Source organism: Maudiozyma barnettii (genome assembly GCF_903064755.1).
Source record: "Maudiozyma barnettii strain CLIB 1767 genome assembly, contig: KABA2_07, whole genome shotgun sequence".
Taxonomy (NCBI): domain Eukaryota; kingdom Fungi; phylum Ascomycota; class Saccharomycetes; order Saccharomycetales; family Saccharomycetaceae; genus Maudiozyma; species Maudiozyma barnettii.
Genome location: NW_024545244.1, coordinates 499302 through 512864, shown reverse-complemented (window position 1 = coordinate 512864; position 13563 = coordinate 499302). Strand labels below are relative to the sequence as shown.

The 13563-nt window shown below is 30.3% G+C and overlaps 7 protein-coding genes across 7 annotated transcripts; 4 read left to right on the top strand and 3 right to left on the bottom strand.

Moving 5' to 3' along the window:
• Positions 1-313: 313 nt before the first annotated feature.
• RGL1 (Rgl1p) lies at positions 314-1903 on the bottom strand (the record flags this gene model as incomplete). Its single annotated transcript, XM_041551725.1, has 1 exon — positions 314-1903. One exon carries the CDS (start codon positions 1901-1903, stop codon positions 314-316), a length of 1590 nt encoding a protein of 529 aa, XP_041407659.1.
• Positions 1904-4164: 2261 nt separating this feature from the next.
• On the top strand, positions 4165-4842 carry HTC1 (Htc1p; the record flags this gene model as incomplete). The annotated part of the gene is made up of 1 exon (XM_041551724.1): positions 4165-4842. The coding sequence occupies one exon, from the start codon at positions 4165-4167 to the stop codon at positions 4840-4842; it is 678 nt and encodes a 225-aa protein (XP_041407658.1).
• A 361-nt stretch (positions 4843-5203) lies between these two features.
• KABA2_07S05060 (uncharacterized protein) lies at positions 5204-6199 on the top strand (the record flags this gene model as incomplete). Its single annotated transcript, XM_041551723.1, has 1 exon — positions 5204-6199. One exon carries the CDS (start codon positions 5204-5206, stop codon positions 6197-6199), a length of 996 nt encoding a protein of 331 aa, XP_041407657.1.
• A 566-nt stretch (positions 6200-6765) lies between these two features.
• BTS1 (farnesyltranstransferase) lies at positions 6766-7836 on the top strand (the record flags this gene model as incomplete). Its single annotated transcript, XM_041551722.1, has 1 exon — positions 6766-7836. One exon carries the CDS (start codon positions 6766-6768, stop codon positions 7834-7836), a length of 1071 nt encoding a protein of 356 aa, XP_041407656.1.
• A 163-nt stretch (positions 7837-7999) lies between these two features.
• On the bottom strand, positions 8000-9814 carry MUK1 (guanine nucleotide exchange factor MUK1; the record flags this gene model as incomplete). The annotated part of the gene is made up of 1 exon (XM_041551721.1): positions 8000-9814. One exon carries the CDS (start codon positions 9812-9814, stop codon positions 8000-8002), a length of 1815 nt encoding a protein of 604 aa, XP_041407655.1.
• A 1419-nt stretch (positions 9815-11233) lies between these two features.
• On the top strand, positions 11234-11737 carry KABA2_07S04994 (uncharacterized protein; the record flags this gene model as incomplete). Its single annotated transcript, XM_041551720.1, has 1 exon — positions 11234-11737. The coding sequence occupies one exon, from the start codon at positions 11234-11236 to the stop codon at positions 11735-11737; it is 504 nt and encodes a 167-aa protein (XP_041407654.1).
• Positions 11738-11879: 142 nt separating this feature from the next.
• UBP16 (putative ubiquitin-specific protease UBP16) lies at positions 11880-13355 on the bottom strand (the record flags this gene model as incomplete). The annotated part of the gene is made up of 1 exon (XM_041551719.1): positions 11880-13355. The coding sequence occupies one exon, from the start codon at positions 13353-13355 to the stop codon at positions 11880-11882; it is 1476 nt and encodes a 491-aa protein (XP_041407653.1).
• Positions 13356-13563: the final 208 nt, after the last annotated feature.

Here is a 13563-nt window from a genome sequence, read left to right as displayed (position 1 = left end):
CAATAATTTGGCAATTAATTCAAATTGGTTGCTCCCTCTCTGTGTTACTTGTATATTTCCTATATATGTTCTTTCAATTTTATCGCGTAAGCAATTAGGCGCTTCATTATTTTAAGGTTAGGGTTATTTAATCACCTCACATAAACCCTAAAATATAGATGATATAACGAAGAGATATAACTTCTTTCACTCTTCAGGTAAAAATATTAATATATAGTTATATCATGAAGTTACATATATCATTAAATAGTATCATAACCTATCGAGATTTATTCTCATACTTTTGCAAATCTCATAAAATTCAATTATCAATCTATTCAATTATCGGAATACGTCGTATTTTCTTATCAGATCTATCACTTAAAATATTAAATTTTTTTAATGTGTCTTCATCATGGTAATAAATCGATGGTGGTAATATTGGATATTCTAAAATAATATTTGAATTGGTCAATGATGGCTCCGAATGAGAGTAAATTCGCTTAGAATCATCCGTTCCGAAACCTGTATGGTCTACCTTCTTGGTGATAATACCTCCATAGTTATCATAAAAACTCCTAGCATATTGCGCAGTCTGGCTCTCTTGTGCTATTAATTGTTCAATATATTTCACATAGGACTTTGGCCATTTAGTAACGCTAATATTTTGGGATATTTCAAAGTCTTTGCCGTTGCTAATCTTAAATTTTATAGTTAAATAATGTAATACTGAGAAAAATGGACCATGTGTAGTTATGGATCCATGATACTGAAATGGAATATTTTTATTTTTGCTCTGTATTAATAAAGTTTTCACCTCCCCTTGATTGTTTGATTCGTTAATATTTTTAGGTAATTTGTATAAAAATTCTGGTTCTTGAGATGTTCTTTCAAAATTTCTGAAAAATTTATCCTTTGTAAATATCCTCATATCATACTTGACATGAATCGTATTGGTGGAAATTACCTCGTTAATATCCTTAGTGAAAGTATGAATTATATTTTCCTTAGACTCTATATTATGTGGTAAATGAGGATGATTTACAAGGTGGTGGTGCGTATGTGTTGCATTAGCATTAGTAGAATCGTTAATCTGTAAGACTTCTTTCAATTGAAATGTAATATTTTTCAATTTAACTTTTTTATTAAAAAAACTTCCTTTATTTTGAACTGGATAACCATTAACAGAAGGATCTGGTTTAAAATCAATGACAAGAGATAACAGATCATCTGTGGTAACACAAGGATTATCAATTCGATACTTGACAATATATTTCTTATCTGGAGAAATAACCCTTCTCTTGATTTCTGGGAATAATTTAATTGAGGGTAAAAGTGAAAACCTTTCTACATTAATTAAGTGTGAGAAATGTTTAACATGTTTGGAATCATATTGAACTATACATTCAAAGGTAGTAACACAATTTCCAAATTTTTCATTATAATTTGTCTCTTTGATATTATCAGGAAGAGCAATTGTTAGTGGTAAATCTAATCCAATCATACTTTTTTTTGTATTTGTTTTTAAATTAATAATTTTTTTGTAGTGAACGGTTATTAATTCAAATTTATTCTTCTTTTTCTTGTTCCTTGATAATAAAGAATTACTAGAACTAAAATCATGATTATTTTTATTACCTGATTGAAATAAATGATGGTCATTATCATTGTTATTTTCACGAAAAGTACTTTCAAAAGGTGAAGTTACAGAGGATGGTGAAGGTAAACTAATCGAATTTGTTGAATGCAAGACTTCTACAGTCTTTAATATAATTTCTATCCTTTCAATATTTATCTTGTCTCCATTGTTAGATTTGATTTGTAATTGACATTCTATCCGAGGTAATGTATCTGGAATACCGGGACAACCTCTAATAACAGAATTATAACTAGGTTTTAAAGATATAACAGGGTATGCTGTCATATTATGTTTTTTATTTTGTTATTGGAGTAAATGTAGATCACCATCTGTCTTCCTAGAGCTCGAGAAAATCAAAGAAAAACAATTTGTTCGAAGTGCAGTAAGCAATAAAGAAAGAAAGTCAATAACGTAAGACCAATTTCAAATCTATAATAATAGTCTGATGTCCTATTTATTTCTGAATAATCATATACTAGATATAGTAAGGCTTATTTTTCTTTCCAGGAATTGTAAATCAGTTACGTTTCCTTTTGTTTTCATTTTAGATACAAATTTGTTTTTCTCTGCATTTAGAGGGATGCGGATACTACACCGAAACCGTTAAAATTAATAAACTGTTAATATATAGGAGAGATATACATAATTACTAAGATATCAAATCTAAATTCTGATATTTCCATGTATTCAACTTCCTCACAAATCTGTGAAAATCAGGAAACGGATAGTGCGTAGATCCTTTTCACCAGTAATTTGTAAGGTTTGAAATAATAAATATAAACAACTTATGCAACGAGTCTAAATGTTATTTGAAATTCTTCTCAAAAACATTGCACTAGCTTACTTACATATTATATATTATCTGGGTATATATGCAAATGCACATATATCTTTATCTATACACATAAATAATATTAAAAAATACTTCACATGAGATTCGAATAGACGGTTGACAACACCAAAAAAAAGAAAAGAGGAAAAGTAGCAAACTAATCGACCTTTGTCGTACAGTACGATATCGCATTTTAGTAACGTTCTCCTGTCTTATTGGTCAATTCTCTCAAAGTGTTACATGATATAATTTTTGTCTTGTCGCTACAGCAACGGCTTGTGCGTGCCTCTTCAAAAATTTCAAACTGTAATTATATAATCCAATAATCGTACGGAGAATTAGTGGACTTCACAGTGAAATATATAAATTATTTCTTATTGCGTTCATCCGAAAAGCGAAAAGAAAATGGAAAAAAAAAACGAAGTTTCTCCGTATTGTTCTTCATGAAATTGGTATGCAGAAAAGTTGATAACATTTTCTATCGCCCTAAGATGACAATTTCCAAAGCTTATTTTAGGAACAGCAGACATATCAAATTAAAAGATGAATAAAAAATATTAAATATAAAAGGAACCGTTTTATTTACAAGTTATAGGATTGATTCCAGTAACTTATAGATCTTTCTACTTTCACTGATGAAACAACAGAAACAACTAAACATCCATTCACTTACTACACCAGTATTTCTATTAATTTCGATTTCGAATCACACTATAACATACACACCTAAATAAAATAATGTCTACAATCTTCAAGTCTCTGTTCAACAAGAATGTTTCATTCAATTTAATCTACCTAACAACTGGATTCACACTCCCATTCATCATTTCTGCATACACTTCCCAGAGGATCGAATATAATAGAAATCACCATACTGGTAATGTCGTGTTGAAAGCTTCTCACAGACCAAGAAACTTTATCTAAACAACTTAGTCCCAATATCTTATTGTTGTTTTCGCAATTTATGACATTTGGGGTTTTTTGAAATTAGCATCCAAGTATAGAATTACAGAGTCTTTTGATTACAGGTTTAATCATGTTGACTTATTTTGGATATTGCTTTATTACTTATTTATTAATTAATTTTCTGGTCTTGATATGTCGTATCCATCGAACTTAGTAGACCATACTATCGCATATTATTACCACTGTTCCTTTTTATACAGACATATCAATGAAAAATTGTCGAACATTGGCTGGTACATCACTATTTATCGTTATGATATTATATCATAGCTACCTTATTTATACATCATTTCATTTATGATATTATTTATTTACATACATACACAAATACAAAAGAATTGATTTCTTTATAATTATAATTATTATCTTCACTTCAGCCTCTTTTTTACTTTTATTTAACTATATAGAACTGATTGCTTAGTTAATACTTCTGTTTATACTGTAATTGACATATTTAGTGTGTGCCTCGGAGTGTTGTAATCCGTATCTACAATAAACTAACATCGAAAAAAATAAAAACAGATAATGAATTTTAAGAAGTTATACTACTAACAAGGGTGATTTGGGAAAGCTAAAAATAAACAATCTGAAGAGGCTCATAGTCTTCCAGATATCATATAATAAGACTACAAAATTATATATATATAAGATATATAGATTGTTTGAAAATATTTTATTTCAAAGCAGACATTTGTTTTTATATTTCAGGGCAATACTAATAAAACGCCAACTACAATTGCCTCAAACTATGACAGAAGGATTTCAGAATATTGCTACCACAGATATTACTTGGGAAAACGTCCAAGATTATATCAATACTGGGGAACTATACAAATTAAGAAGATCCAAGGAAGAAACTATTAAATATAGAGCTCATAAAGCATTGTTGAAAGAAAAAGATATTTCAATCATTGATCATATCTTAAAAAAATTAAATTGGGATTTGGATAATCTAGAGTACCTCAATGCTACTAAATATCTGGAGAATGAAGACAAACTTAAGGCATGTTTCTCAAATAAAGATTACTTCAAATTATTACCTAATGACTTTCCTTATATGTTTGAACCGAACATTATTCATTTATTAGTATGGTCAAAAATCCGTTTACCAATCTATTTAGATGATCATAGAGAAGTTAGTATGGAGAAACATAATGATGTTCTACCAACAATGAACCCTGATATGAAGGAAAAAATCAACAAATTCTTGACAAAGACTCTACAAAAGAAATTGGGCTTGGATCCAGTTAATGATTATGTATGGTTTATAAATTATACCAGTTTGCAAAGTATTAGGGCTATTTCACATATTCATTTACTGATTAGATGCAAAGACATTCCACCAGAACATTCTAAGGAAGCTAAAAAAGCAACTGAAAAGGTAATGGACGGTTTCCTGAACCACGACTTTTTTGAAACATTATGAATAAAGGTCTCTTAATTAATATAATTATATATTATGTGTAATAAATAACTCAAAAAAGATCCTAAAACTATTATCGTCTTTTAATAACAATCAATCAGAATATCTATCTTATTTCGCTCCCTCGGTGTTTTTTGAATTTTAAAGACTCCCTCTCAACGGCTATAGCGAATAGTTGAAAAACTTGAAATGCGATGACCTTCAAAATTTTTTCACGATTGATCTTAAGAAGGGATGTATACAAAGTAGAATAAAGATCGAGTTTAAAAGGGAGAGTTTCATTTCTTGCTAATTCTCTTTTCCAAACTATAAAGCCTATTATTATCATACCCCTCCACTCCCACGGTCACATACATATTTAGATATGCAACTAAGAAAACGAAAGAGGGTAGATTATTCCTCAACAATAGAAGCAGCCAGTACAAAGATAAAATATAATGATGCTACCAATAACCCAGATAAACCAGTACCAGTCAGATCTAAACCTAAGAAGAGCTTGGTTATACCAAAAGTGACAGTACCATCAGCTAGAACGAAGAAGAATATAGTTATACCAAAAGTAACACAACTCCATGCAAAACCAAAAATTTCTCAACAGACTCCCTCTAAAAAGAAGCAAAACATTTCTAAACGATTCAGCGAAGATAAATTATTAAATGAGAAAATGAAAGGTGTAACGTTAACTAGACCATTTTATAAATCTCAAGTAAATTATAAGGATGAACAAGATGCTATTACCACTATACCGAAACTTAATGAATTATCCAAAGCATTAGATGATTTAATTCCTGTTCAAAAGAATTTGTATTACATCGATTTAAAAGGTCCGAAGTATTTAGGTCCTAAAAATTTTGAAACATTAAAACTCCCTAGTGATATTACTAATCTACAAACTATCTCTGCTGATCTAAAACAATTTATAAGATATAGAGAAGAAGCCCACAATATTGAAGATAATTTAAGTAGACAAGTGAGCAAGAATAGTGAAACATCCTACAGTCCAATTATAAATAAAGATAGAATGGAAGGAATCAAAGTTTTGTCCAAATTCGAAGATATCCCCGAATTCGAAATTGTCGATAGACTTGCTCAAATACATGGCATCAATATAAGGGATATACATGGACTACGACAAGCTAATATTAAGCCAATGCTTGATTCGAATTTCGTAAACAAAAATGAGGTGAATTCCATTAGCAAAAGGTTAGATAAAAAGTTGCAAAAGGAAAGAAATAATAATGTTGTTTGGCCCACAAAAACTAAAAAGAAGAAAGCACAAAATAAGAAAAACAAAGCAAAGAAGGAAATTCAAGATTCAAAACTTAGATTTTCAAATATTGGGTTGTTTAATTCTGTCTAATAGAGGTTATATACATGTTTGATATCCCAATCTTGACATTATCCATTACATATCTCTAATTAGATAACCACCTCTTCGCATCTCTTAATATATATATATATAGTTATATTTTACATCAGTTATTTAATTGGATTAGATAGGAACAATATACAATGGATTCAAAATTCTACCTAATAATATACAATGTTCAGAGTCATAAGACTAACATAAACTCGATTGTTCACTATTTGCCTGTAAATAATATGCATCTAATCTAAAATCATTCAAAAAATAGAAGATTTACGTGAAATAAAGTGGCTTTACTACGAGTTTTACCGTGGTAAAATTTAGAGGCACTCAAACTAGCAGAAAACGAAAAATGAAATTAAAAATATATATAATACACGAAAAGACACCTGAAACTCATCGCTTGGTGTCAAAATATACAGATGTACTCATATTTAGACTTGAAAGGAAATACATTACTTAGGAATTCGAATAGAATACTTACTTTTAAAAAATCTACCATCTGTAGATATAGCATTTAATAAACCTGTAGTCATATTCCAGGAACACGGCATAAGAAAATGAACAAAGAAACGCTAAAAGATCTGCTAACAACTCCCAGACAATGGACCGAATCAGACGAACATATACTACGGAAACCATACTTACATATTGCAGAACAGGAAGGTAAGAAATTTCGTTCGAAACTAATTGAAACTTTTGCGATATTTTATAACATGCCAAAGCCAGATATCCATATTTTGCAAAAAATCATAGAGATATTACATACCGCTTCATTAATGATAGATGATATTGAAGATAATTCCCTAATGAGACGTGGTGTGAAAACCTCTCATCTAGTCTATGGAATTCCAATGACACTTAATAGCGCTAATTATATGTATTTTGTAGCAATGTCACATGTGAAAGAGTTAGGTAATGCGTTCTCTTCAAATAACTTAGATGACGAAAGACATCACACACAGATTGAGCTGATGGATATTTTCCAAGATGAATTGATTAATCTTCATCGTGGACAGGGCTTGGAATTATATTGGCGCGACACAAATACTATTCCAACTATAGATATGTACTTTGATATGGTGGCGAACAAGACAGGTGGTCTATTTAGACTGGCAATTAGAATGATGGAATTTTTAGCCAAGCGTTATGAAAATAGTGAAGGTAATGAAGATCAAAAGTTTAATATAATATCTAATTCTTTGGTCCCACTTTGCAACATGCTTGGTGTTATTTATCAAATCCGAGATGATTATCTTAACTTAGTAGATGATACAATGCAACAGAAAAAGGGGTTTGCTGAGGATATTACTGAAGGCAAACTTTCATTTCCCATAATACATGCATTAGAACAAGAATCAAATATGATTTCAAAAGATAGTACACATAAACCATTTCTCAAAAATACTATTTTTTCTAGGACAGATAATATAGAAGAGAAAAAAGTGTTCATTAAAATATTACAAGATGAAACTAAATCATTAACTTATACTAGTGATACTTTAAAGAATATAATGTCACTCCTTAATGAGGGTGACTATTATCCAATACCTGTAGTTGATAATAATATCCTAGATAGGACCAAAATTGACACTTTAAAGGCTATGGTAGAAAAATTAGCTGCTATTTAAATGATTTTAAATGTAGCTATAATAATAAATAATGCATGTTTTTTTAAAATATAAATATATGTAATCATAATTGTATATACCTATACAAATATATATATTAAATATTCATCTACCTTGACCAATTGGTTATCCAAGTTACCTTTATGGTCATATTTAAATTCTATTATTCTATCATCTTTTGATATACCTCAAATATTTCCTTTAATTGCTGAATGGTTAGATCGTCGAAATTTGAATCTTTATATTTCTTCCAATCATTAGGAAGAGATCCATGAGAACTTCTGCTTGGTGTTAAAGTACCCAAGTGTGGGTTATCTTCTTCGCCACTGCTACCATTATTTGGAGATGCTAATGATCTAAGAGGGGAGCCGCCATCATAATCCATCGATAATTGAGATGAACTTCTAGGTAATGGTAGTGGTTTCAAATTATTAACAGTTGGTGGGGTGTATAATCTTATTTTGCTTATAATGTTTCTTAAAGAACCATCAAATGTATTTCTAAACCCTTCGTTTGAATTTGTTCTTGAAGTGGTACTTTCATTACCATTCTGGCGATTTGCTGGGGTTGGAGAATCTATTATTGCTGTTGGGAGATTATTTTTCCCGTTAGAACCTGGTAATGTTATAACGTCACTCACTTTACATTCTAATATTTTCTTTTCATGAGTTGTAAGTTCACCCTGTAATTCATCTGAAAAATCTACCAATGTTAATCCTTCGATAAACAGAAGTGCAGCTTCCAAATTAGTCAACGCATAAAGTTCTTCTTGAATCAATTTCTTCTTGTATCTAAACAGTTTAATAAATTCAGCATTCAAAAATAATTTCTTTGGTCTAAATTTTATAATATAATAAATTAACATGGATAAGAATTCGTCATTCGACATACCTTTTGAATATGACATCGATTCGTGTATGTTAAGTAAGATTTGAACTTTTTCATATGGCGAAGTTGAATAATAAGTGAATTTTGTTAAAGATTCACTGACTTTCTTATTTTTAGATTCATTTGAGAAATCTACAGAATCTGGAATGCCCAAAAATTCATCGAGATTAATCTTACCATCGAGAGATAATTTTGAGAGACATCTTAATTTTTCAGTTAATAATTTATCGAAATTTCCAAATTCTGGTGTGTTTCTAAACAAACTCGAGACATTAAATAGTTCTTGATGTGTATGATGTACCCTTTCTTGAGATTTATCTACTATCGGTAAGGATGACAATGTGTCAATAGATGATGACGAAAGATCTTGCTTTATTGGTGACGATACAGATATTCCAACTTCTAGTAATTTATTGAAAATATATGATTCACATAATATCATATATTTTTCAATCTTTAAATTATTCAATTCATTTGTCTTTAAATGAGTCTTAATCTCTTCTGGTGAAAGCATTTGGGTAATATTTCCTGTGGAGCTAGATTCCAAACTAAATAGAGATGATGATCTTCTGGGAGCTCTTGTCATGGATGTGCCGCTAGCAGTACTGCTACTTCTACTCCTAGCAAACATTCCGCTAAGACCAGTGCTCAGCGACTCTCTTGCTGTAAAAAATGAAGTAGCTGATGGTGTTATAGGTATCTGGCTTGTTGTTGTAGTATTATTATTAGAAAGGTATTGAAAGCAAAATTTATCAAATTTCGTATAGAAACCTTGAAACAAATATGATAATTGTACTATAGTTAATGGTCTTAAATATTTTGGTTGTTTTAAATCCGTAATGAAAACATCTATCAAATGTGATAATTCAGTAGGCAACTCTGTGATACCACTGATAGATTCTTCAATTTCTTCAGAAGTTAAATTCCCTGTGGATTCATTTTTCTCTACTATATCTTTTTCATCTTCTTCCTGAGTTGGTTTCTCACCTAATGTCTCTAAACCTGATTGTCTTGGTTTATATGATTCCTTTATGGATAAAGAATTATCAAATTTAGGATTACTCACAGGTGGTGTATAAAATTGTCTCATATTGTATGAGTGTATGAATTATGCGTTGATAAAACTTTCTTTATAAGCCCTTAGCAATGTGAATAAAAATAAAAATAAAATAGATGAAGTGTATTTGAGTAAATGTATATAAATGTCGACGACAAATGAAGGTCAAATCGATCCACAGGATTGTATCTTCTCTTTTTATTCAATGAAATAAAACTATCAATAGACCAGATCAATAATATAAAAACTGATGAAAAACAGTAAAATCCCTCGAAGAGTGGTGGCTGAGGAATCAAATTGAATAGTGGCAGTGATTATATGCAATATGAAAAGGCAAATAAACCAGACAAATTATAAATGATATTTCCTTATTTTTGTGTTAGCTTTATAAAATATAACAGGAAAAACTGATAATAATGGTAACTGTCTGTTTTACGAGAATTAAAGGAAGGGGTGCGTGCGAATGCGATAAATGATAGAAGTCTCGTTTACGCGAAAATAGTAGAAGTTTGCAATATTATTGCCTAAAAGGTATATATATAAATAGCCATCCATATATATAAATACACATCTATATATATAATATATACGTAAGATGGTAATTGGACAAAAGATAGATAGACTCCAACCAATGAAGAAATTTTTCTTATTGACTTGGATAGAACTCCGATAGTGGAAATTAATTTTACATATACCCATATGAAATTTTAAAATAGACCATGTGATTTACAGAATGTATTCAATACACTATTACCTTACGCGGTAACAGCTATTCTCATATCATCCATCCATCCATCAATTAATTAATTAAATGTTATTGTTATTGTTATTGTTCTCATCATTTTGACATCAGGCTATTTATAGTGAATAATAATGATAATCAATGACAAGTGTCATTACTACGACATTTTCTTCCTCTATGCTCGCTATATTTATAAATTGGCCGCGTTGTGAATTTTATTAGTGCATCAGTTCAATTGCTGTGAGTGGTTTTGAGGACGTTCACGGAGTGGAAAATTTCCATTTTCTTTTTGAATAGTAGAGGGAGGGAGATGAGATTAATATGATGTGATTGCGATGATGAAGGATAAGGGCCTTACTTCGTTTTTAGACCCAGGTAGGCAAATATATATATGAGAGTTTTGTAATGCTGCATTTGAAACAGAGGAGAGGGAAGGGATTTAAAAGGTGAATCCTGAAGACATTATTAAGTTTCGTAGTTAGTTTACCGAAGAAAGTTCTACTATAAGGATTTGAGCTAGATCAGAAAGTGTATAATTGACAGACATAATATCGGTAACACAAAGAGTTTGTTTAGTAAATTCACGCATCACACTGATTATTGTTTTGTTTAGAAAACTTTATTTCGAAGTTTATCTAGATATAATGAATTAACTATATAGTGATTTAAGGAAATAGAACGAAAGAAATTGTGTAGTATACTTTTCGCATATGGGTTATTTTAAATTAAAAAGACAACATGCACCAGATTCCATAGGTGTAGAAAATTATAAAAGAAGACGATTATTACAAGATTTTGCAAGTCTAAGCATATCATCTTCACAGAACGCCTCCAATTCCAACAAAACTGGTACACCAAATGTTACAAAAATACTTTCCGGAGATATATTAGTACCAGACACTGTAAAGAATAAATTATTAAAATTCTCTCAAAGTGAAAAATCAACAAGATCAAGTGCTGAAGCAATATATGACAGAATATTGGAATGGATTAAAGAAGATGCATCTCAAATTATTAAATGGGTAGATTGGGAGCACGAATTATTTGTTATGTGGTATACTTGGTATCATAATTTATGGTACAATAATAATAATAATAATATAGATATGGAAGTAGATCCTCAACAACAACAAGCAGCGAACAGTTTTCAAGTTGTGAATAATGATATTAATGAGAGTATTGATGTAGATATGGATGTAGATATGGATGCATAATTAAAAAGTTTAATGATAGAATATATAAAAATTGTAAATTTTTGGTTGTTGTTTTTTTTGCTATTTTGTTTAGGGATCACTGAAACATCTTTATTGCAGTTTATAGTATATAATTAGTAAAGTTAGCTCTTTTCTCCTAATTCTATTTTGTTTTTTCATAGTAGAGCATATATACATATTTGGTTTCACTCAATACACTATTCAAATTGACCTCCTGGATGGAAGCATCTGATATTTTCCAAAAACTTTTTGTATTAACAGATTTTATCTTCTTGTATCTTTTCTTGGTCGTGGTGCCTTCCTGAATTGAGGTAAACCCATTATCCGATAATTCATTAATTTTAGGGCCAATTATTGGAAGTTTAACAGTAGGTGACAAATTTACCATTTTCTCGAGCTCAGTGTCCATCTTAAAAGTAGGTTTATGTCTATAACATTGATAATGACCTTGGTAATGAGTACCAGTATGCTTAACCATAGACTTCAATTTATATTTGACATCCTTTATGGATATACACTTATTATCTTTGATATATTGTTCAGGGATAGTAAACTCTTCTTCGAATGAAACTCGACAAGCATTTCTCGTTGTACTCACCCCGTTGAACATCGATCTGGATATGTGAATCGCTAAGATATCGGGTGATTCTACTATAACAGATCTTTTGAAAATATCTGATCCACTCGAGTAAGGTACACATCCATTTTTGTTGTACATTTTGATATAATTCCATATTTCTTCTGGTATGTCACTGTTGATAAATAAAGAGCCATAATGCTCTTTGATGTATGTATAACCAATTGATTGATCATCCCTTCGCCTGAGCTCAAGGTGATTTTCATTTGTTATGATCATTTTCATCATACAGCACAAACACTTATAATCACTGACAACATCTGTTTGATCCTGAGAAAACAAATCATTTAACGTAGTAGAATACTTTTGAGGGGCTACAACTTCATATAACGAAAAGTCTTGTAATTTTAATTCGGACGTTTCATGGCATCTCAAACATACTAATTGCGTCCCTGTTTGTCCTTGTAAAGGAAATTTGATGGTTTCGTTAGATACATTGGACATGTTATATTCATCCTTTAAACAGTCCAGGATCACTTGAGTAAACTCCTGGGCATCATGTTGTTCGCGTGATATTCTGGTCTTAAATATGTATTCTAAAGTTTGTTTGATCGGTTGTACAGAGAAAGATTGAGTATTCAATGTTGGAGTTTCTAATTTCGAAATTAGTTCAGCTAGAGTAAGATGTAAGGGATATTTGGTTCTAATAAGTTCTAAATCTTTAGAACCGTCTGTCACATCCTTCAAAATAGAATTTAAGTATTCCGTTAGGGTATCGAGCGACACAAGTGCTTGAATAGAAGAGTTTGCATAGCAGTCATTGGCATTATTTATTAACCCTGATGTAGTTCTATCCAATCTTCTATTTGGTTTATTTTCTCCTTTATTTTTTATAGTTTTCCAAAATATATCATTAATACTTGGGAATAATATATAAAAAGTTAGTGAGAGACCCAGTCCATAGCATAACTTCCTTGAATTATCATTTGTAAAGCCAAGTATATGTGTTAGGATGCTAACACTTTTATTTTCGTTGTACATTGGGTGCCTTCACCTTTCCATGAGGTTATCTAATTTCTCATCATTTATAAGATGGTTTAATATCATGTACCTTTTTTCTAATAGAATAAGATTGTAAGACACGAAATTTCGATCCTTTCTTTCTATGCAACGAGCTCGCCACAGTTTTATTAAAAATAAAAATCATGCCATTTCTTTAAAATATTAGCGTTTGTAATGTCTTGCAAAA